The sequence below is a fragment of the Myxocyprinus asiaticus genome, chromosome 39 (genome assembly GCF_019703515.2).
Source record: "Myxocyprinus asiaticus isolate MX2 ecotype Aquarium Trade chromosome 39, UBuf_Myxa_2, whole genome shotgun sequence".
NCBI lineage: Eukaryota > Metazoa > Chordata > Actinopteri > Cypriniformes > Catostomidae > Myxocyprinus > Myxocyprinus asiaticus.
The window spans coordinates 30574830-30599051 of NC_059382.1; the positions used below are offsets into that span (position 1 = coordinate 30574830).

At 38.2% G+C, this 24222-nt stretch overlaps 2 protein-coding genes across 7 annotated transcripts in view; one reads left to right on the plus strand and one right to left on the minus strand.

Moving 5' to 3' along the window:
- The window catches only part of LOC127429780 (RCC1 and BTB domain-containing protein 2-like), a 48311-nt gene extending 42037 nt beyond the window's left edge, over positions 1 to 6274 (minus strand). Inside the window, exons 1-2 of one of the 3 annotated variants that reach the window (XM_051678964.1) lie at positions 6116 to 6273; positions 3557 to 3688 (exon numbers count right to left, since the gene is read on the minus strand). In XM_051678964.1, the coding sequence (XP_051534924.1) occupies positions 3557 to 3682 (126 nt within the window). In that variant the 5' untranslated portion in view covers positions 3683 to 3688; positions 6116 to 6273. Of the gene's footprint in view, positions 1 to 3556; positions 3689 to 5818; positions 6040 to 6115 lie in introns of those variants that run through there. The other 2 variants (XM_051678965.1, XM_051678966.1) reach the window with 2 other exon arrangements.
- The window catches only part of LOC127429781 (cysteinyl leukotriene receptor 2-like), a 41927-nt gene extending 26591 nt beyond the window's left edge, over positions 1 to 15336 (plus strand). The window contains exons 2-3 of one of the 4 annotated variants that reach the window (XR_007895337.1): positions 7412 to 11841; positions 11948 to 12084. Coding sequence is in view for 3 of the 4 variants with exons in the window: in XM_051678968.1 (XP_051534928.1) it covers positions 11569 to 11614; positions 11779 to 12818 (1086 nt within the window). In the remaining variant the exon portion in view is untranslated. Of the gene's footprint in view, positions 1 to 7411 lie in introns of all 4 variants that reach the window. The other 3 variants (XM_051678968.1, XM_051678969.1, XM_051678967.1) reach the window with 3 other exon arrangements.
- Positions 15337 to 24222: the final 8886 nt, after the last annotated feature.

Below are 24222 nucleotides of genomic sequence, written 5' to 3' on the forward strand. Positions count from 1 at the left end.
TTTCATCCTTGCCCTTTACGCACCGGATTCCTTGAATCTTTTATTGTGCACTATAAAGAGTGAAATGCCCCAAATCCTTCAAATTTGTCTTTGGGGAATATTGTTCTCAAAGGACTGGATTATTTGCTGACGCATCTGTTGGCAAATTGCCGAGCCTCGACCCATCATTGCTCTTAAAGGACTAGGCTTTTTTTTTTTTAGATCCTTGTATATTATAACATATATAGCTGTTTAACATCTCCTGTTTCAATTGCCCCTGTCTCAGCTTTTTTGGAGCATGTTGCAATCATCTGATTTTAAATAAGTGTGTATAAAAAAAAAGAAACAATTTAATTCACAAGGTAAAACATCAAATGTGGTGCATTCAATACAGAACAGGGTGAACAGAATTGGCAAATCACTCCTTTTTGTTTTTATTAGCATTTTCCATACTGTCCCAAACCCTCAACTCTGACCCCACACCTTCTGGGTCATTCACTAAGGTTGTCTGAGGAGATTAAAATGGGAAACCTTTTAAAAATCTAGTTTTAACACGTCAAGTTTGTAAAATGTATTGTGTATATGCAGGTTCATAAAAACATTTACATCATTTTTCAATGATTTTCTCAGTCATTTAATGACCTCAAAATGTCAAGTGGTATAACCATTAAGTATAGGTATTAAAATACTTTCTATGCTCCTTGAATACACGACTGGAAAAGTTTTCAAACTCTTTTTTGTTGTTGTTGTTGTTGTCAGACGACAACAGAATGACAACCTGCATTACTTTTGCCAACATTTCTTTTTTCAAGAATGTAAACTTTTAATGAGACTATTGTTTGGCCTCATGTACTCAGACAGGAAACAAAAGGCAGGCCTACATACAGTCATAAAGCCTGACTGCAGCTTTTCTGAACACTCAAACTCTGATAACAACAACGGCGCCAAAATCAAACATAGGGAGTCCAAAACAGACTACAGATCCCATGAAGCCTTGCTCACGTTACACCTATGTGTGAAATTCTGAAGGATCGAACTCTCAACTCCTATTAGATGAAATGCACGACAGAACGCGTCCCTCAACCATGACGTCATCAAGAGTATAAAAACCTCAGAGATCTTTCTGGGTGTTGCTTCCAGTGACAGAATGTGCCTCGTCTAGATGCAGCCCTGCTGCTCCCAGATGTAGTCTCATTGCCCAAGGAAGTAACGGTTGACCTGAAATTTGGCCATACGATCTCCATCTCGCTGGACCAGTTGAGATTTCTCGGTGTTCCACCGAGCACGCTAACGGATCCGAAGAAGACTGCCGAGCAATCCGCATCTCACCATTTGCCTGCAGAAGTGAAGAAGATTTCTCTTCCTTCTTCAACCATGTAGACTTCGCTGTTTTCTCCGCCGACCCGCCGAGAATCAGCCACCATGCCGCCTGTTGACAGAGCGAGGAAAAGGCCTCCCGTCATCACCCGAGCCTCGAGGAACGGAGTCGGTGTCAAACGACAGACGAACACACATTCTACCCGCATCCTCTCGCAACCCAAGTAAGAGGTTTACGTCTGGGCAGAGATAGATTATTATAGTGTGTTATTCTTGTGTATCAAGGTTATTGCTTGTACAGTTTACGGACTGCCGAGTCCAATCATTGCTGCTAATAATACTCAAGAGATTATTGTAACTTACTGTTACCATGATTGAGATTTGCTGTGATGTTGTCCAACCATGTTGGACTGTTTGTTCATTTTCGCCATCGCGGGTGAAACCAGCACACTAAGTTTATCCAATAAAGAACCAAAGTCCGTGGTGGACGGATTACGAGCCATGCCCCGCGTCGCTGAGTGATAAAATAACGGTTGCACTCTCTCCCACGATTGCTAAAACCGGCTTCGGTGCCGTCACTCTGTTCTCTCTCCTACTAACCGCACACACCCATGACCCCTCACAAACATACCCACACACACATTTGGCGAGCAGATAAATTGGCGATAGAGTCCCTAAGTTATCGTACCAGAGCAGACATGCGTAAAACGGGCAGACGCCATTAACCAGTCTCACTGCCCACATTCGCGGTCACATTCTCTGACCGGAAACCTCGCCTGACATAACTCTCCATGAGAGCCACGTCCGCCATATTGTGTACTCCTCTTCTTACACACACACACATAACTTCCTTCCATGTATTATAGGCTTATCTGTTACCATATCTAATCATGTTACTGTTTAGTTTGTAGTTTGAAGTTGTAAGTTTATTGACTGCATTGTATAGATTATTAATTGATATTACTGCATTAATAAACTTAGCTATACTTTAAAGAGAAGGGTTTTGGTATTGTTCTGCATGCACCTGTGTCAAGGGCTGGCAGGGGATGTCAGTGCTCAGATTCAAGCCTTCATTGTTTTCCTTTGAATGTCAATGTTCTCAAGACGTCGAATTCCGAAGAGAACAATCCTATAGTGAGACTGCTATACTGTCTGGTTATTAGCCCGATATTATCCTTATTAATATTCTATTGATTTTGATAATTGATAATTATCTTTGATGACTGTTGATTTGAAGGATCAATAAGCTAATGTTAATTCTAATCAATGTTCTATTGATTTTAATAATTACCTTTGATAATAATAAATATTCTATTGAATTTGATAATTGATGGTTATCTATGACGATTGTTGATTTAAAGGATTAAAAAGCTAACGTTGATTCTTATCAATGTCCTATTGATTTTAATAATTAACAATTATCTTTGATAATTATTCATTATTGCTAATAACAAAAACCGCTCCTGAACGAAGCACCCAACACTATTTTTTTCACCGTCTCAGAAAGATACACCACTTACTGCATACATTTTTTACTTGAAGCCCCATATCAAAATGACTTTGAACTCAGAAATTAAAAGCATGTTCATCATAGCAGATGAGTATTCAAGTAATTGCTTTGTGTGTATTGCTTTTTTATGTATTTATTTGAATAAATGAATACATCTGGGGGAAAAAATGAGGGTCAGGTCATTGACGCTTCTAACAAAACTTAACAACTACCATGTGATGACAGCAACACAGTCATGTTTGTAATGCATTCTTAATGACACTTTCTGTTGTTGTCACCTTAGTACATGATACCTGTTGTCACAACACAAGATTGAAACTTTCTTGTGAATCGCTTTGGTAAGAAAGTTTATGTTGAAAAAATAAACATAGGTACCTTCGGGTTTCATGTGAAGGATAACCTATAAAAACATCAGAGGAAAACAGAACTAAAAAAGGAAGTGTCCAGGCTCAGGACATGCAGCAGAGCTCTTCTCAGGAAACAAACAAGGCTTGTGTTAGTATTACAGGCCTATATATAGCTTCATTCTATCTGCTTAACTGTGACCCAAGATCATTTCGTCTTTGTCTCCATCTCTTTCTTATCTGCATGTGTAAGTGTTTGAGACAAAGAGACAGCATAACATCTATGCAATTCTATTAAGCGCTTGCCAGAATTCAGAATTTGAATTATTGTGCATGATTCCATTAAATGTGTAGCTTGTAAGTTCTCTCTAAAGGTCTTATTGCCATTTCCAGCATAATTTCATACCTCATCATTGACAGTAACATAGATGGCCTCATTGCCAGCGCTGCCGAACACACAGGCTTGACGGACGAGCCGCAGTTCCTCAGGGGGCAGGAGGGCGAATACCGGCCACTTACCCACGTCAAGCATAATACTCTGTGAAATAATTAAAAAATATAAAATAATTTTATATATATATATATATATATATATATATATATATATATATATATATACAGTTGAAGTCAGAAGTTTACATGCACCTTAGCCAAATACATTTAAACTCTAAAATCAACAATTCCTGATATTTTATCTTAGAAAACATTCCCTGACTTCATTTTAAGAATGTGAAATGTCAGAATAATAGTAGAGAGAATTATTTATTTCAGCTTTATTCCTTTCATCACATTCCCAGTTGGTCAGACGTTTACATACACTTTGTTAGTATTTGGTAGCATTGCCTTTATATTGTTTAACTTAGGTCAAATGTTTTGGGTAGCCTTCCACAAGCTTCTCATAATAAGTTGCTGGAATTTTGGTCCATTCCTCCAGACAGAACTGGTGTAACTGAGTCAGGTTTGTAGTCCTCCTTGCTCGCACACGCTTTTTCAGTTCTGCCCACACATTTTTTATCAGACTGAGGTCAGGGCTTTGTGATGGCCACTCCAATACCTTGACTTTGTTGTCCTTAAGCCATTTTACCACAAATTTGGAGGTATGCTTGGGGTCATTGTCCATTTGGAAGACCCATTTGCGACCCGAGCTTTAACTTCATGGCTGATGTCTTGAGATGTTGCTTCAATATATCCAAATAATTTTCTTTCCTCATGATGCCATCTATTCAGTCCCTTCTGCAGCAAAGCACCCCCACCACATGATGCTTCCACCCCCAAGCTACACATTTGGTATGGAGTTCTTCGGCTCACCCTTTTTCCTCCAAACATAACGATGGTCATTGTGGCCAAAAAGTTCAATTTTTGTTTCATCAGACCAGAGGAAATTTCTCCAAAAAGTAAGATCTTTGTCCCCATGTGCACTTGCAAACTGTAGTCTGGCATTTTTATGGCGGTTTTGGAGCATTGGCTTCTTCCTGTCTGAGCAGCCTTTTAGGTTATGTTGATATATAAGACTCATTTTACTGTGGATACAGATACTTGTCTACCTGTTTCCTCCAGCATCTTCACAAGGTCCTTTGCTGTTGTTCTGGGATTGATTTGCACTTTTCACACCAAACTATTTTGAGAAGTGCACCAGTCCCTCTTGCAGCAAAGCACACCCACAACATGATGCTGCCACCCCCATGCTTCACAGTTAGGATGGTGTTCTTCAGCTTGCAAGCCTCACCCTTTTTCCTCCAAATATAATGATGGTCATTACAGTTCCATTTTTGTTTCATCAGACCAGAGGATATTTCTCCAGGAAGTAAGATATTTGTCCCCATGTGCACTTGCAAACTGTAATCTGGCTTATTTTTTATGGCGGTTTTGGAGCAGTGGATTCTTCCTTGCTGAGCAGCCTGAGCAGCCTTTAGGACTCGTTTTACTGTGGATATAGTGCTACGTAACTAAACTGCATTTTTGAGCAACATTTGTATTTCAGTGCAATTAAACGTGCCTATATGATGATGCCCAAAAATGCTGTTTAGGTAGGCACATCCATACATTCAAATAAAGAACACATAAATGAAGACCTGTTGGATATCTAATTAAATCTAAAGCCGCTATTGAACATAAAAGCAGAAAACAGTCCTTCTTCTCAAATCTAACAAAGTGCAACATTAGCAACAAAGTGCCATGGGATCACCATAGTTATTAGACATGGTACCATGGAGGTACCATGTTTTTTGGGGGGGGGGGGGGGGGTTGATGACAATACCATGTTTGTTTGTTTTTACGTGTACCATGGCAATACAACGGCACTCTTTGAAGTACCTTGGAGACCATATAAATACCATGGTATATATATGAATATGGTAATCATTTAGTACCATGGTACATATCAAAGTACCATGGTATAACCACTGTTACCACGATGGTACAACAAATGTACTTTTTAAGTGTCATTACTCAAAATTAGACTAGAAATAAAATGTCTGTTTCTTAAAATAATAGTTTTAATATTCACCCTCCATGTTAACTGTCAAACACTTGTTAGCATAACACTTTTAATGAAGGACATACATGAAAAATCCAATAAAATATAACTAACATGTCAACTCGTGTACTAAAAGTTGGCATTATACCACTGGTCGCTATTAGAAAGTCTAGTTTACGTAAATACACTCACGTCAGTTTGTTGTTAATCGGCTATTAGCTACGAAGCTAACTATCGTTCACATTCATCATAACCCTCCGTTTAAAGATGCTGAAAGATGAATAGAGTCCACAAGCCTGCATAAACCTCGAGTTAAGATGCTATTTACACTGTGAGCAGGTTAAAAGCAGCTGTTATGGCATATCTAGTGGTGTTTGAGTAAAAGCTAGCTGAGGTTAGCAGGCAGGATGGGTGTATTGACGTCATCCAGGAGACGTGTCAATCAAACTCACAGCGAGCTTTTCCAATATCATTTCTGTAAATGTTTACCTTGTGTTAATCTGAAGTCCACCGTCTTCATTCCTGGCAGCAGACAGTCATTCAGTAGAAGCGTTAAAGCTATCAGTTTTGTGTTGAGAATGTGCTGTGCATCTCTACAGTCAGCTGGCAGTGTGTCATGTGGGTGGATTTGACCCACACAGGGTTTGAACCTAACTTCCCTTACTAAAATTACAATGGCAAATATATATCTCCATCAAAATCACACCATTACTGTAAAACAATAATAATATGTGTAACTGTGAAAAGTGAAAAACGATATACTTTGAGTTTGTGAAATGTTCCAAATTTTCACACTTTTTGCTCTGGTGAATATATCTCAGGCTAAGTTTATTTTTTAAAAGTCCAGTTCTGTACAGTTTTGACCACAAAAACCTATTGAATGTGGAAATTTAAACTTTCTACTGTTTTTAAACGAAACAGCTCATTTAATGACAGCCCTATCTTGTCGGACAGTTGTCACATTTTGTGGGGTAAGTTGTCACTGACCTGATTTGAAAATATATATTTTTGTATTATTGTTATTAAATATGAAATACTATCTAAAGATTAAAAAATGTATTATAGGGTATTCAATGGATTTTCTGTTATATTTAAACAGTAAAACAATAATGAAACTAAATAATTCTCTAAAAATGCAAAGAAAAAAGAAAGGAAAAGGAAAGAAAGGGGCAAAAAAGAAAAACAGCTAACTTTTTCTTATCAATATGGGATCTCCTTAAAGCAATTTTGAAGCTTTTAGAAAGCAGAGGCTATTTGCAAAAAAACAAAAACAAACAAACATATTTTTGGCATAAAGTGCAAATTGTGGCTGATACAGTATTCACCCCTAATTAAATACTGACATACATCAATGCAGCATGTTGATTGTGTTTATTTAGAGTCCCACAGACACCTTCCATCAACCCCTTCCCCTAAATCTAACCCTAACCAGTTATGAATGTATGCTTGTTTAGATATTCTATCATGAAGTACAGAAAGCTAAACTGTAATGTTGTTGGTTTACATAATCAGAATTGTGTAATTATTGTCTCAGGAACATACTGACATAAAAACTCCCTTTATGAGTGTGTTGGCTACCATATCTATAAATAAAGGCTTTAGATGACATGAAATTGCGATCATAAATGCAAAAATCCTCAGCTTCCAGGGGGGCTCTGCAGACTGCTTTTACATCCCCACCAATGTCAAAATCAAACCTACGCCCTTGTAGCTTAGTCTATTTATATTTATCCAACATACCATACCTCTTCTGCCATTACATTCCCTTGCTTCTGTATATAACAGATTTGTAGAAGTTCCAGCAATAAGGAAGGAAGTGGGAAGCGGGGTGGCAGTCCAGGTAAGTTAACCTTTAAAGGCTTTACAGCTTCTCAAACAGTCTTTGGCTTCTCAGCTTCACAACAAGTATCTCTAGTCTCTACTGTTAACACACACAGCTTCACTAATTACACTAAACAACACTACGTCGGTCACAGTAACAGCTTTGCAGCATTCAGGTTCAGTGTGTGCAGGGTTGGGAGGGTTACTTTTGAAATGTATTCCACTACAGATTACAGAATACATGCTGTAAAATGTTATTTGTAACATATTCCGTTAGATGTGCATGTAAAATGGCTAGAAATAGCATTTTAGCTTAGCGTAAAGCTGACAATTTACACAAGGTTTATTTCTATTTCTTCTGCTCCAAACTTACTTCAAACGTACTTCTCTGTCTGCTCGTATGAATGTAACACATCATAAGAAAGTGTTTCACCACTGTTCAAATGCACTTTGGATCGCATCATTTATATGTATAAATGTTTTCCATCTGAAAGGACTAAATATTAAATGAAAAAATTACAATAAAATCCAAAGTAATATCTTCAGTAATCAAAATACTTTTTGAATGTAACTGTATTCTAATTACCAATGATTTAAATTTGTAACTGTAGTGGAATACATTTACTTATATTTTGTATTTTAAATACGTAATCCGATTACATGTATTTCGTTACTCCCCAACCCTGGGTGTGTGTGTGCCTCGGCCTCTCTCTCCCTCTCTGGCATTCTCGGCAGCCTCTTCAAGCCCATCTCCATGGTCACTGTAATGAGACACAGGTGTTAAGCATCAATAATCACCAGGTGATGGCCTTACCGCTTCCTCTCCCCCCAATGACAGACACACGACCACGTCCCGCTCTACAAGATTGTATTTGGATATTGTACATACATATATATTGTCTTATTGTGTATTTCTATATATACTTATATTTTCTATTCACTTTTTATTTTTATTCTATTTTTTTATTATTATCTCTGTCTTGTTGCTGTATTGTTTTTGCACTGGAAGCTTCTGTCACCAAGACAAATTCCTTGTATGTGTAAGCATAGCCTACTTGGCAATAAAGCTCATTCTGATTCTGATTCTGATTCTGATAAAACCTCCTCACTACATTCTTATTCAGCATTCAGTAACAATTCTGGAGAGACACACCTCATGCACATGTTTGAGAATGTTGTGCAAGGAAATCAAGGAAATTGCTTGACACAGGCATGTATACAGACACAAACTGTGTTTATCTTTAAATCCTTGAACATTTGTGGTTTACATAAGCGTTCGTTTCTAAAAGGGTTTAATTTTAAGAATATAATCCAATGTATTGGGTTGTATGGTCATTTAGGTATTTAAAAATGGATAATGTTAACCTCATAAACATAACATTGATCAAATCTTAGCAATGCGTACAGTTTATAGCATATGTAATATGTATCTACTGTGATACGTCAGCTAAAAGACCAAAGACAACTGAGCGTGTCTTTTGACAATGAGACCGGGAGTGAAAGTGAGTCAGTATTCCAGACCTGCAGCAATGTGTAGAGCCATGCCTTTATACAGCTTCATTTCACTACTCACACTTTTGTACTGGTCACCGCTTATACTGGACTTATACTAGTGGGATTTTGAATTATTTGGTTAACTCTTGGCAGGTAAGTACATGAGAACTTTTTTAAGAAAATGTAAAGTTTTAATAGACTTTAAGATTACAGCATTAAAAACTATATAAAAAAAAAGATTTAATTTTTTTTTTTTCCAATGGACATTGATTATAAGACAATTTCATGGCCATGAATGTATTTATTATTTATTATCATGATAAAAAAAAGTAAAAAGATGTCTTGTACAGAAGAAGAATATTTTAGCATATTCTGGTGCTTCAGATGTTCCCAAAGATAATCCAAATTTAGAATTAGAATTTCTTTCTTTCATTCCAGACAGAAAGTAATATTTTACCAACAAGAATCTAAAATGTGTGTAAATGGGTCTTTACTCTAGACAATTTAATTTACAAACCTTTCAAATGCTATTCTTTGTGGTGTCTTTAAGGCAGCAATCAAGAGTTTGCAAGTTTAAAGTTATTAACAACGAACTTCAACTTCATTCAACAGCAGAGTACGCAAGCTCTGTATGCGTGTAGCACAATTTTTTTAACTGGGCATATTCTTTATGCATAAACTGTGCATGTGCCTGGAATTGTTTGCACTAATTGGTGGGTCCACAAGGTGGCAACACTCACAGATAGGCTGTTGCTTTCGAAATACTGGTGAAGATTCTGGTCAGGTCAGGAGATACTGTTGCTTACCTGCATTTGTATAACTTGAGTCTGGAAGACTATAAAGACATCTTTATGGGTCTAAACTCCTGAAGAGAAATAGTCCAGTATTGCATAGTGTAAGTCATAGCGTGCATGCATCAAATGGAGTATACTGTACTTTGAAAGGCTAGAGAGTTCGACTGTAGGCAAAAGTTAGCGTATGCGTATGCGTAAAAACCGAAGTATATATTGGGCTATACAGTACATTTTAAGGTTGTATATGTTCAGACTGATCACATTGTGATTCGGGAAAAGGAGGTCCACAGCAATAGCAAGTAGTATTTTTAGTTGTAAATGACATAATACAGTCAACAAAAATATGCATATTTTATTAATCCTACATCTTAACCTAAACCCCAACCCTAAGCCTAACAGTCAGTGGAACACAATTACTTCCTGGTTTTCAAAGGACCAGAACCCATGTCTCAAAGTTTGCTTGTGCAACAAGATATCAGTAGAACTAGAGGGAAAGTAATTCTGTCAGTAATTCGGTAGAATGTGGTCAGTTTTCAGGGTATGTTGTTTTCTCGTGTGATGCAAAATGTCTGATAGTAATGGCATTTGATAGTAATTCGGAAGAATGGGGTCGATTTCAGGAAACATGAATATTGGGAATATGTAGATTTCCTGTGTGATCATGTTGATCATATTTATAAACTCAGAACATAGTGTCAGCAAAACTAGTCTATCTTCCAGTTATATGAACTAATGGTCTCTGGACTAATTTGGATACAACAGTGTAATGGATCTTTAGGTTCGGGTATGGAAAAGGAGGAGACGGAGAGTAGTGACACACTTCAGATAGTTTCTGCCTTCAGTTCGTTTGAGTGCAGCCTTCCCAGGGCTTTCTTATTTGTCAGTTCAAAGCAACAAAAAACTCTCAGTAACTTTTCGAACACATCAGCTTCACAACAATAATAATAATAAACACTAAATAGGGCACTCCATTCACTGCGCTCTGGTGTCGTTCTCTCTCTGCCTTCGCTGGCGTGTTCAGCTGTTTTAAGGCGTCTCTCCGCTATCACTGTAATGAGAAACAGCTGTTAGAAATCATGTCAACTGAGGGATGTATAATTCCTCAGTATAAACCAAATGAGGGATGAGGGTCAGCACCTCCAAATATGAGGCCATAATTCTCTACCAATAAAAGGTGGATTATCCTCTTTAGGCAGCTTCCCCAAGTGGTGGAGTTTAAGGACTGTATCTTGGGGTCTTGTTTACAAGTGAGAGAAAGATATAGCATGTAACTGACAGGAGAATTTGTGCAGCAGCTGCAGTAAAGTATTGTTTGTACCTGACCGTGGTGGTGAAGAAGGAGCTGAGCCTAAAGACAAAGCTCTTGATTTACCAGTCTGTGCTCCAACCATCACCTATGGTCATGAGCTTTTGGTAGGGACTGAAAGAATAAGATAGCAGATACAAGAGGCAGAAATGTGCTTTCTTCACAGGGTGGCTGGGCTCACCCTTAGGTATAGGGTGTGAAATTCGGACATCTGGGAGGGGCTCGGAGTATAGTCGCTGCTTCTCCACATTGAAAAGAGCCAGTTGAGGTTGTTTGGACATCTGATTAGGATGAATCCCAGACGCCTTGCTGCGGAGGTGTTCCAGTCAAGTCCAGCTGGGAAGAGACCCCAAGGAAGACCTATGACACGCTGGAGGGATTATACTCTTGGCTGGCCTAGGAATGCCTTGGGATCCTCCAGGACGAGCTGGAGGATGTGACCAGGGAAAAGGAGATATGGGCTGCTTTGCTTAGTCTGCTGCCAACGCAACTCGGACCAGGATAAGCAGCAGAAGATAGAGAGAGAGATGGATGGATGGATGGATGGATGGAGAAGAAATCAATATATTTTTGGTGGTTGGCATTTTACATCACATACAAAATGTTTAAAAACAGCTTTTAAAGATCTGTCTAATTTCATGGACAGTGGACACCATTAATCAGAGGGTTAAAAATTGTCTTTGAAAATGTATTTGAATTCCGTTTATCTCAATCAAGTGTGGTCTTTGTGTTCACAGAATTCTCCAACCCAAACATGAACCAGACAAATTTGTGGAACATCTCAAACAACTGCTCCATTAGTGAGTTCAAGCAAAGCATCTATCCAGCCGTCTATCTGTTCATCTTCACCTTCGGGCTTATTGGCCACCTCATATCTCTTTTCTTCTTCTTTGGCTTATGGAAAAGAAAGATGGAGTTTTCTCCAGTCAACATCCTCATGCTCAATCTCCTAGCATCCGATCTGATGCTGGTGTGCTCTCTGCCGCTCCGAGCCACCTACTATCTCATGGATTCCCACTGGGCCTTTGGAGACATCACCTGCCGGATCATGTCCTACGTCCTCTACATCAACATGTATGGCAGCATTTACTTCCTAATGGTTCTGAGCGTGGTTCGCTTCGTGGCCATCGTTAAACCATTCAAATACATTCACTGGCAAAGTTCTCGGAGAGCTTGGATAGTATGCATCATCGTCTGGTTGATTGTGTCACTGGCCTCCATCCCGCTTCTTAGAGCAGGGACTTACCAGGACCAGTTTGGACGGACAAGATGCCTGGAACTGGACTCGTCCATGCTCAAGACCATTATCGTATTGAATTGGGGAGTCTTGTTTTTGGGTTTTGTGATGCCCTTTGTGGTCATCTCAGTGTGTTATATTTTTGCAGCCTTCTACTTGCTAAAGCTAAAGAAGACCAGACCGAATCAAAGATCTCAATTTAATCACAAGAAGTCTTGCTCTCTTGTGATCATTGTGCTTCTAATTTTTCTCACATGCTTCATGCCGTATCATGTAGTCCGGAGTCTCTTTTTGGAGGCTGAGATGGATGTTACAAAGACCAGCTATGGTGGGTCCTGCCATTATATTCAGCGTTTGAGAGAGGCAGCGGTCATTACGCACTGTCTAGCTTCAGGAAACAGTTGCCTGGATCCTTTACTCTTCTTTTTCGTGGGGGAAAACTTCATTAACTTTTGGCGTCAAAATACGCCGACGCGACAGAGTTGCATAACAGAGCAGAATGTGAAAGTGTTGGAGAAGATGCATACTGCATTTATATAGGGAAGTGGTTAAGACTGTTGTGGTGTGCTTAGGACCTGTTGGGACTTGAGGGGGAACAGAAGAAAATTCCCCAAATAGCTGAAGAGAAAGATGATATCGGTGGTGTAAGAGTACACATCTGTTCTGCGAGCACTTAACCAACCCACACTAACAGCACTTACCACTGCACTTAATGTAGAGAAGAAAATAAAGAAAAAAAATCTTTCTTCTGTGCCAGCATCTTTACTACTCCAGCCACTGTGAGAACTTGGCAGTCTTATACTGCAGATGTTGTTAAACTTTGTCAAAGTCAAAATTTTGACAAATTGCTTGCTATGTGTCTAATTTATATGTCGCTTTGGATAAAAGTGTCTGCTAAATGACTAAATGTAAATGTAATGAGGTATAAACTTGGTTAACCTCTCCTACAAAAGAAAAAAATTAGCACAAGTCAGATTTTATCTCAATAAATTGTTTCTCCTACACCAAAGAGATGAAATGGAGAGCAAATTAAATCTTCTGCTTCTCTGACGTTTCTCTTTGAGAAAAGACCTACCATATGGTTGTCTCCTCAAGAGTTTCAGAGATCTCAACAATGTCTGAAGCTGTGCTCAGATTTGCATATATACCAAAGGTTGTAATCAAAAGTCAAAGACTTCAATATGAACTCATAAATATAATTCCCATCAAATTCTTCCAAGGAAATGTTATATGAGCTATGCTATCCACATTAATTTTATCTTACTGCGTGTCAACATTTGTACTATTTGTGTCTATTTTTATTACTCCTAAGGCATTTTAAGAAAAACATCTGAGACATGTTTATGCTTAAATAAAGCATCAATTCTCCTGAGCAATAAAACAGCAACCTTCAAGCATTAAACATTTCCTCTGTGCTTAATCTTGAACTGGCATCAAGCACAGTAAAATGCTAAAAGTTTTCTATGATCAAATCTTCTTAACTTGGCAGTTAATGCTCTGTAGCATTGCGAAGTTGTTTAAAACCCTGCTTCAAAAGTAATTGTATTGTTAATTATTGTTTCTCGCAAATCAAGGTCAGTTTACATAAAGCATACTTAAAAAAAAATTTATTTATTTTTCTGTAGAAGAACGGGTCAACGTAATTCTAAATAATGTTAAAATAAAATTAGTTTATGTGTGTTCAAAATGTTAGTAAAAACAACTATCTGAACATAATTACTGTAATTTGTGAGTATTTTTTTTTTCTTTTTTTTATCGCTTTGGTACTATTTTCACATGCAAGTGATACATTTTCAAAACTCTTAGTACAAAACACCAAACTGATCACACTTATAACAAAGCTAGTCATTCTTTCAAAACCTCCTAAGTGCTTTCATCAGAGTTGTACATGTTTCCTTTCATATTATCACTGTTTCAGAACACAAGATTATTGTGACATGTAATGAGAACATCTGGTTTAATCAACCAAGCACAACAGAATGATCTTTCTTCAGTTTAGTCATTTTATCCATCAGTTCAATCTGTAGCAAACAATGCAAGATACATGTTTAAAATTACAGTAACCTTAAAGATGTTAAACAATTTTGATTTTATTTTTTACAGTACTGTAAAGTCACATTAGGAAATACACTTACATTGCCCGACCAAACTGACATTACTGTAAATTCATAATGCCTGTAACATAAACCCAATGTGTAATCAAAAGCTGTGATCATTGAATATACAGGATGATGCTGGACTGACGTTCTCTGTCAGTTTTGACAGAATTGTGTAACAAGTACAGTAATGTACACTGTAATGTCATTTACTCTTACAGTACAGTATGAATGAATTGAAATTTTTCATTTTCAGATTGGGTTGAGTAATTACATTTACTTTTAGTCATTTAGCAGATGCTTTTATAGTAACCAAAGTGACTTACAAATGAGAGAAACTCAGTCCTGTAATTTGCTTTACAGTAGTTGGCCTTTGTTTACTGAATCACATAATGGACATTGATGGCCCAGATGTCATTGGGCTCACCAGTTCCTGCCCTATTCCTCCATCTGTTGCCCACCTCTGTGACCTGTCTGACTGGCCTCCAGTATACAAATTCACTGTTTGGTTCCTCTTCCTTGCAGTCTATCCTGCTCTATATTTATACATTGTAAATGCTCATACACACACTCTGAATGCATATGGTACATACTGTAAACAATAGTGGTTACGTAAATATATTGTAACATATTCATAATGTTTTCCTGTCCTGAACATGTGATTTACTGTAGATGTTGATATTTTACAAACACATAAAATAGTCAAACCATTTGAAAATCTATAGATATACCAAATGATTCATTGATTAGATCAGTTGGATCAAATGATAGACAAATGTATTAAATTGAACGAGAACAGATGCAAATGAAAAGTTTGATGTTAATATCATTTTGAAAGGCAGTTTCTATCAATGAAAGGTATATATAGATAAAACACTTATTTGGTGTGGTGAAAATGTTACTTTGTGATTTTGTGTTTTGTACTTTGTCAATTGAAAATATGCTGAAATTAAAATAAAAAACTGCATTTTTGATGATCTGTTGTTTTATTAGTATTAAGGCTTTTTAAAATGTACCACTTGTGAAAATAGTACCAAAGCATATATATATATATATATATATATATATATATATATATATATATATATATATATATATATATATACAGTATATACAGTGGCCTTTTACCCCAAGTGTGGGGTAAAAGGCTGCATTACCACCTTTTTTTTTCTTTTCTTTTTTTTTTTTTACTGAATTTTAATTGAAACAACTTTCCATTATTATTTCTTTTCAAACAAATTTCAGAAAACTCCTATTTCAGGAAAGACTCGTAAATGAAGCTCAGTTCTCAAAACTGTTACATTTTGAAACGCCTCATTTGCATAACGCACACGTCACAGGGAGTTTATGCGAATCTATGGCGCCCCCTGTCGGTTCAACGGAGCGACTCTGAAACCCTGCCACATTTCGGATGTTGAAGGATATTTGGATTTGTGCAAATTCATTTTCTTGTGCAATGCAAAAATACTCATTTCAGCATAGGCCGATATAAGAGGATATTGCGGTTAATATAAGAGGATATACAAAAATTGGAAAAAAGTATATTTTGAAAAAGAAAAGAAGAAGAAGAAGAAGAAGAAGAAGAAGAAGAAGAAGAAGAAGAAAAGCATTTAGATCAGTTTCTTTTATTCATAAAAGTCACATATTAGACAGGTGAATTACACCAAAGACTCGCCCAAGGCGTACCACTTGTATTAAAATGAATGGGGGGAAATTGGAAAGCTCAGTATGGCTGAAGTAGAAATGGAAACCCCGCCTTACAGGTAAATGAGCCAATCAACTTTTAGATACAGACATGACCACTCAACTCGAGCACGCGCATTCACATTAGCACAATTTATCATAGGCTATTATTGTTGTTAGATTTAACTTCTGATTTGAAATATGTTCTTTGATCGTAATCTTGACCAGTCGTTTTGGAGATTTAGATATTTCCTCATTCAAGTATATATGAGCTGTACTTTTATGCCGCTTGTTTAACTATCTTAGAAAAGAGCTGCCCGGTAGCGTTCCCAAGATGCCCGCAGAGTGGACTGACTTGAAAGGGACTTTGTTTACGCCTTACGCGAACATGTGGTGCCATCTATCGGTTCAAAGATGGGACATTGAACCCAGGCCTGAACGCTGCCATATTTTTTAAACAATGAAAACTCATGAGGTTATAAAAATGATTGATGTAAAAAACAACACCAAATATATATATATATATATATATATATATATATATATATATATATATATATATATATATATATAATAAATAAATAATAAAAAAACACATTGCAGTTAAAATAAGAAAATAGTAGTAAAAAGTTATTTGATTTTCAAAGGATTGCACCATGAAACCCGTAGGTCAGTCTTTGCTTCTACTGCACTACTGCACGTCAAAAAAGAAGAAGAAGAAGAAAAAATAATGTGTTGCATAACTACAGACACACATTAAGAAAAGAGGAATGAAAGTTGCTTTCGGTAAATGGGGTTAAAGGGCCAGTGATACGCATGCGCAGTGAGGTGTGTACATTCTTGAGCGGAAAATGATGGCGATTATCCAGACGCTTCAAGAGCTTGTGCTCGCATATGGATGGAGGTGGCCGTGAAAACTAATAACACTTGTAGTGAAAAGTTGTTTGCTTGGGAATATCGCAATCAGTCTCCACCCCTGGACATTTTCAGACGTGGGAAAAAGCTAGTGGATGAGGGTTGAGGCTGTAAGCTTGTGTAATATTGAAGTGTAAAAGAGCCACGTAGCTTATAGAGATCCAGATCACACACACTGGCCTAGTGCTTTTAAACCTCACACACACACACACACACACACACACACACGCACAAACCAACACAAACCAACCAACCCGGAGAAGAGGAGTGTTCGAGTGAATACTGAATAGGAAATAAAGACAAGCGAAACGAGCTGTTGGTGAGTTTCATTATGTTTGCACTTTATTTGGATTTACTAAGTGTGCATTTGCACTGCTTGCGTTCACTTCAAGAGGATGTGACTTTATATACAATCCCTGTCTACATATAATAGGACGAATTACACATTCTTTTAACCACTCGTAAACGGTATAACCAGTATATGGTTTTAAAGTTAAGGAATAGAGTAGGGCCTGAAATGCACACGTCAACGTCATCTGATCACAGAGCAGCAGATTAAATACTGCTGCAGTCACTATATACACACACACACTCTGGATGTGTTTCAAAATATATTGAGCTGTCTTACTGGATAGTATGCTTGGGCATCGTAGGCGCGTACAGCATTTCGTATGTTCGATTTAAACGCGCCTGTGGTGGCCAGAAGTGTTCGATTCCAACGTTAAAATGTGCCAATGGTGCCCAAATATGTTCAACTCGACCATTCAAATGCGTTTATTAAGAGCATAATTTTTTTTTGTTTGTTTTCGAACGTTCAAATGCGTTTATTAAGAGCATACATTTTTTGTTTTCGAACGTTCGAAAGCGACTGTGACGATCCCCAAAAATGTTCGAGAAGCGGTTGCGATGGACAAAAATGTTCGATTCGAATGTAAAAATGCACCATTAATGCCTAAACTATGTTCAATTCAAACCGATCAATTGCATTTATGATTGTGATGTCCAAAAATGTTGGGAACAGGCCTGTGACAGACAAACTTTAGGGACTGGAACCTTAAAATGCGTCAATGATGCCCAGATATGGTCAGTTCGAACTTTCGAATGCATTTATTAAGGGCTGACATTTTTGTTGCAAACATTCCAACGATGCTCAAAGATGTGATGCCCAAAGATGTTCGGGAAGTGGCTGCGATGGCAAAAAAATTTCTATTTGGAAGAAGAAAACCTGTGACTGTGATGCCCAAAAATGTCCGGAACGCACCTGTTACAGACAAAAATGTTCAATTTCGATTGTTAAAATGCGCCAATGATGCCCAAATATGGTCAATTCGAACTTTCGAATGCATTTATCAAGGGCTGACATTTTTGTTGCAAGCATTTGAACGATGCCCAAAAATGTGATGCCCAAAGGTGTTTGGAAGCGGCTGCCATGGTGTTCAGAATGCACCTGTGACGACAACCCCCCCCCCCCTGCCAAAACATTTTCGGAACACGCTCAAGAAGGCAAAAAAACATTTTAATCAAATGTAAAAATGCACCATTAATGCCAATATCACGTTCAATTAGACCGTTTAAATGCGTTAATATAGGACAGAAATGTTTGTTTCGAATGTTCGAACATGACTGTGATGCCCCAAAATGTTTGGAACGTGCCTGTGACAGACAAATGTTCGATTTGATGGTAAAAATGCGTCAATGCGCAAAAACTGTTCAGATCGAACATTTGAATGCGTTTATTAAGGGCAGAAATTTTTGTTGCGGACATTTAAGCATGAATGTGATGCTTAAAGATGTTCGGAACACGCCTGTGACGACAAAAAAACAAACGTCCAGGTCTCCTAAGCAACCAAATTGGCTCGGTTGCTAGGGAGGGTAGAGTCACATGGGTAACCTCCTCGTGGTCACTATATTGTGGTTGGTTCTCGGTGGGGCGCGTAGTGAGTTGAGCGTGGATGCTGCGGTGGGTGGCGTGAAGCCTCCACACGCGCTATGTTTCCGTGGCAACGCGCTCAACAATCTACGTGATAAGATGCGTGGGTTGGCGGTCTCAGACGCGGAGGCAGCTGGGATTCGTCCTCCGCCACCCGGATTGAGGTGGATCACTAAGTGACCACGAGGACTTAAAAGTGCATTGGGAATTGGGCATTCCAAATTGCGTGAAAAAAACTGAAAAAAACGTCACATTAATGGCTAAATTATGTTAAATCATCAAAATGTTCGGATTGCGCTCGGGAAGGCAATTATTATTTTTTTTTATTCAAATGTAAAAATGGCGCCATTAATGCCAATATCACGTTCAATTAGAATGTTTAAATGCATTAACATAGGACAGAAATGTTTGTTTCGAATGTTCGAACATGACTGTGATGCCCAAATATCTTAGGAACACGCTCGTTTTGGACATAAATGTTTGATTTGAACATTCTAAAGCACCAATGACAGAATCCCCGATTAAAATGTTCAGAATGCACCTGTGATGTTGACACTTTTGAACGTTAGGAATGCACCTGCGATTCCCTAAAATGCTGTTTAAATAGTGTTAACCTCACTAGAGTTTAAACAACCACTGACACTTTTCTCTTTTAAAAATAAAGGTTTGATTCTAATGGCACCTCTGAAAATTATTGATTATTGTTAAAATTCTGTTCAGTGCAGCCACATTCCCTTTTATATTCCAATTTAGCACCAGATGCCAGAGATATATAATAATACACCAACCACCACTTGCAATTGTTATTTTTTTTAAACGAATAAAATCTGTAAAAATTCTAAGGCACACAAAACAAGGCAGAGATTATTTGGTTTAACTTAAAAAAAAAAAAAAAAAAAAATTATTGCTACTAGTGTAAAAAATATTATTCTATTACAATTCCCACTCTAAATTCTCATTGAACTGTTGGTTGAAATACTGTATATTGGTAGAGTTTTGTAGAGTTTTTTTTTAACAAAATGACTTTGACTGCTGTTATCTTAGGCTGTTTTATTCATGGAGCTTTCCATGAGAGTAAAATTGGTTATTTATTAATAGAGCTACATCACATAACTAATATTGATCTAAAGCAAACATTTCTTGTTTTACACCTTCATGCTGTGCTAAATTTCATCATCTCGTTCTGTCTCAGACGCCCTGTATCTGCTTTCGTTTGAATGAGTCTGCACTTTTTCCTGAAATATTATTCTTGCGTACAACAGCGTAGTTAGTTCATTAAGTGTCAGTGCCAGATGGCTCTCATATTTATTAGGAACATTTTGGCTTTTTCATGAAATCTAATTAACTGTTTATTTATTCGCTTTAATTCATTCTGCTCGAGGGCACATTTGCATCCTATTTCAGCTGTTGTTCACTGCTTATGTCATGCCTCACTGCTTTAATATCAGAATTGTAATCCACTACAGTGTGAAGTAAACTTGTTTTTGTGGTATCATGGACTCTGTGAGCGGTCAAGTTGCACCTAACCATTATGGGTACAAATATTGAAGAGATAAGGCCCTGTGCCAGGTTGCGCTACACTGCCGCTGTCCACTGGAGCAAATTTAGTGTGTCCTGTTTTTTTTCTGTTTTTTCTGTCCCTTTAAGATGCTGTGTACTGTCACTGTGGTGACCAAACAAGACATCTTTTTATGATGTAGCAAAGAGAACCACTGATTATTCCAAATTGGTAATGTGACTCGCAACTTACTAAACCATTCTTACGCCTTTAAGTCTGAAAAGTGGTCTGCTATATAGCACAACAGTGATTGCCCTCTTTCTCAGCACCTTTGGTTCCGGATTGTTCCGAACGCTTGCTCTACTACCGCAGTCCTACCGCGGCAGATGGCATGATTGATTCAGTGCCCCTCAGCAGCGGGCAGCTGTGTGCTTGGTTACAGCAGTGCATGCACAGTGATTCTGCACTGTGAAAACAACAATAATAGCATTCATGTATTCAGTAACATTAATGTCAGCAAGCTGCCTGAGTAATAAGGTTGAAGTCAGAAGTTTACATACACCTTAGCCAAATACATTTAAACTCAGTCTTTCACAATTCCTGACATTTAATCATAGAAAACATTCCCTGTTTTAGGTCAGTTAGGATCACTACTTTATTTTAAGAATGTGAAATGTCATACATATAGATCAGGTGTGGTTTATTCAGGGCCGTAGCTCTTCTGATAACATTAGGCGTTTCATCAATATCATGTGGTCAGTGGCGAATGATCAGTCTCCGGTTGCTGCCATCTCACTTGATGCCAAAAAGGCGTTTGATATGGTAGAATGGGATTATCTTTTTAAGATTTTGGAAATGTACGGGTTTGGAAGTACGTTTATTGGATGGATTAAGTTACTTTATAGACACCCTGTAGCAGCGGTACAAACAAATGGATTAATTTCAGATTATTTTACTCTGGATAGGGGCACCTGGCAGGGTTGCCCTCTTTCCCCATTATTGTTCTGTCTTGCCCTGGAACCATTAGCAGCCGTGATAAGAAAGGAGGACGATTTTCCAGGGGTGGTGGTGGGAGATATGGCGCATAAACTTCTGCTTTGCGCAGGTGATATTTTATTATTTGTCTCCGACCCTTCTAGACCTATGCCTTCACAGAATTATTAATTCCTTTTCTAAGTCCTCAGGATACAGATTTAATTGGTCTAAATCCGAAGCTTTGGATCTGACAGTGTACTGCCCGATAACGGCTTTTCAGCCGGGTGCCTTTCAGTGGGCCAAACTGGGCATTAAGTATTTGGGGATTATATTCCCAGCAAATTTGTGTGATTTAGTTAGTTCATTTTGACCCTTAATTGTATTTTAAAATTAAACTACCTTCTACAGTCTCTCCCTATAGATGTCCCCCTCTCTTATTTCAAGCATTTTGATAGCATAGCGAAGTCCTTCATTTGGAATGGTAAACGTCCCAGATCACATTTCAGTAAGCTGCATAGGCCAATTGACAAATGTGGGTTAGGCCTACCCAAGATTTTGTTTTATTATAATGTGTTCGGTCTCAGACATTTGGCTCATTGGTCGCTCCCACCTGAAAGAGCCCCTCCCTGTTTTGTATTGAACAGGAAGTTCATGCCCCTATTTCACCATTACAAAGCCTTTCTATCAAACTAACCAGAAAAGTTTAATTATACCCTGTTATCTCGCATTTGCACTCGGTATGGACAAAAGTGTCCAGAGTGTTTAATTCAGACATTTATTTAAATGTTGCCTCGAGCATATGGCTGAACCCAAAATTATGTATAAGTCACCTTTCTGCTGGTCAGAGTGGATTGTTAGGGGGGTTACTACACTCGGTGACCTTTATGAGAGTGGAGTGTTGAGATCCTTTGAAAATTAGGTTCAACATTTTGGGATTCCCAGATCTCAGTTCTTTAGGTATTTACAGTTGCGTCACCTGCTCTGTACTATATTTGGGAGTAGCATACACCCCCCTTAAGCGACAGACACTCTGGGAGTGATGATTACTGCTTTTGGAAAAGGTCATGAAGCATCAGTGTATTACTCCCTGCTAATTCAGAGTCTGGGGGACAGAGCTTTAACTTCTGTCAAGAGATTTTGTGAGAAAGATTTAAACTTGGTATTAGAGGAGGGAGAGTGGGCTAGGATTCTAAAAAACATCAAGTCTGCATCTAGAGACGCAAGGGTGCACCTTATGCAATTTAAGATTTTACATCGATTCTATTGGACCCCATCTAGATTGTATAGGCTTGGTCTTAAAGACACACCCACCTGCTGGCGATGCCAATCAGAGGATGGAGACATAACCCATGTCTTTTGGTGGTGTGTTAAGATCCAGGAGTTTTGGTTGAAGGTTCAGAGTTTTGTGTGTGACGTATTGGGCACTCGGGTTTCATTTTGCCCCAGATTCTGTATTTTGGGTGATGGGGCAGTCATTGATGTAGAGAATACACACATAAAGAGTTGGGTCCTATCCAGTGTCATGATCGCCAGGCAGATAGTTTTAAGAGGATGGCGGTCAGCTGGAGCGCCCTCATTTCAGGAGTGGTGCTCGGAGATGGGGAGGGTGGCAGCCTTTGAAGAAAGGTCATTTAGAAGACTGGGGAAATTGAACTTGTTTGTGGGGAAATGGGGCAGATATCTGGCATTTCTGGATGTGATTTATTATTTTTATTTTTGTGTGTGTGTGTCTGTAATCATGTATGACCACTGGGATGATGTTGGGGGCCAGGGTGGGGTTGGGAAGGGGGAGGGGTAATAGTGGGGATTAATTGTTGATTCTGTGTATATATGTTTTGTTTTTCTGTGTTCAATATGTGAATCAATAAAAAAATTGTTAATCAGAAAAAAAAAAAAGAATGTGAAATGTCAGAATAATAGTAGAGAGAATGATTTATTTCAGCTTTTATTTCTTTCATCACATTCCCAGTGGGTCAGAAGTTTACATACACTTTGTTAGTATTTGGTAGCATTGCCTTTAAATTGTTTAACTTGGGTGAAACATTTTGGGTAACCTTCCACAAGCTTCTCACAATAAGTTGCTGGAATTTTGGCCCATTCCTCCAGACAGAACTGGTGTAACTGAGTCAGGTTTGTAGGCCTTCTTGCTCGCACACGATTTTTCAGTTCTGCCCACAAATTTTCTGTCAGATTGAGGTCAGGGTTTTGTGATGGCCACTCCAGTACCTGGAGTTTTCCTGGCTGATGTATTGAGATGTTGCTTCAATATATCCACAACATTTTCCTTCCTCATGATGCCACCTATTTTGTGAAGTCTTTACAAGGTCCTTTGCTGTTGTTCTGGGATTTATTTGCACTTTTCACACCAAACTACGTTCATCTCTAGGAGACAGAATGCATCTCCTTCCTGAGCGGTATGATGGCTGCATGGTCCCGTGGTGTTCATACGTGCATACTATTTTTTGTACAGATGAACGTGGTACCTTTAGGTGTTTGGAAATTGCTCCCAAGGATGAACCAGACTTGTGGACGTCCACAAATACTTGTGTCATGCACAAAGTAGATGTCCTAAACGACTTGCCAAAACTATAGTTTGCTATTATTAAATCTGTGGAGTGGTTAAGAAATGAGTTTTAATGACTTCAACCTAAGTGTATGCAAACTTCTGACTTCAACTGTGCAAATCACGGTGTTTTCTGAAAACAAATCACTTGAACTTGACGTACAAGTAATTACCACTTCACAAGTGGGAATTTGGATGATTCAGATAGCTCATGAAGGCAGCATTAATGTTTGAATCGCTTAATCAACTACTTTTACAAGCTTGCTTGAGTGTGATCAAATTGC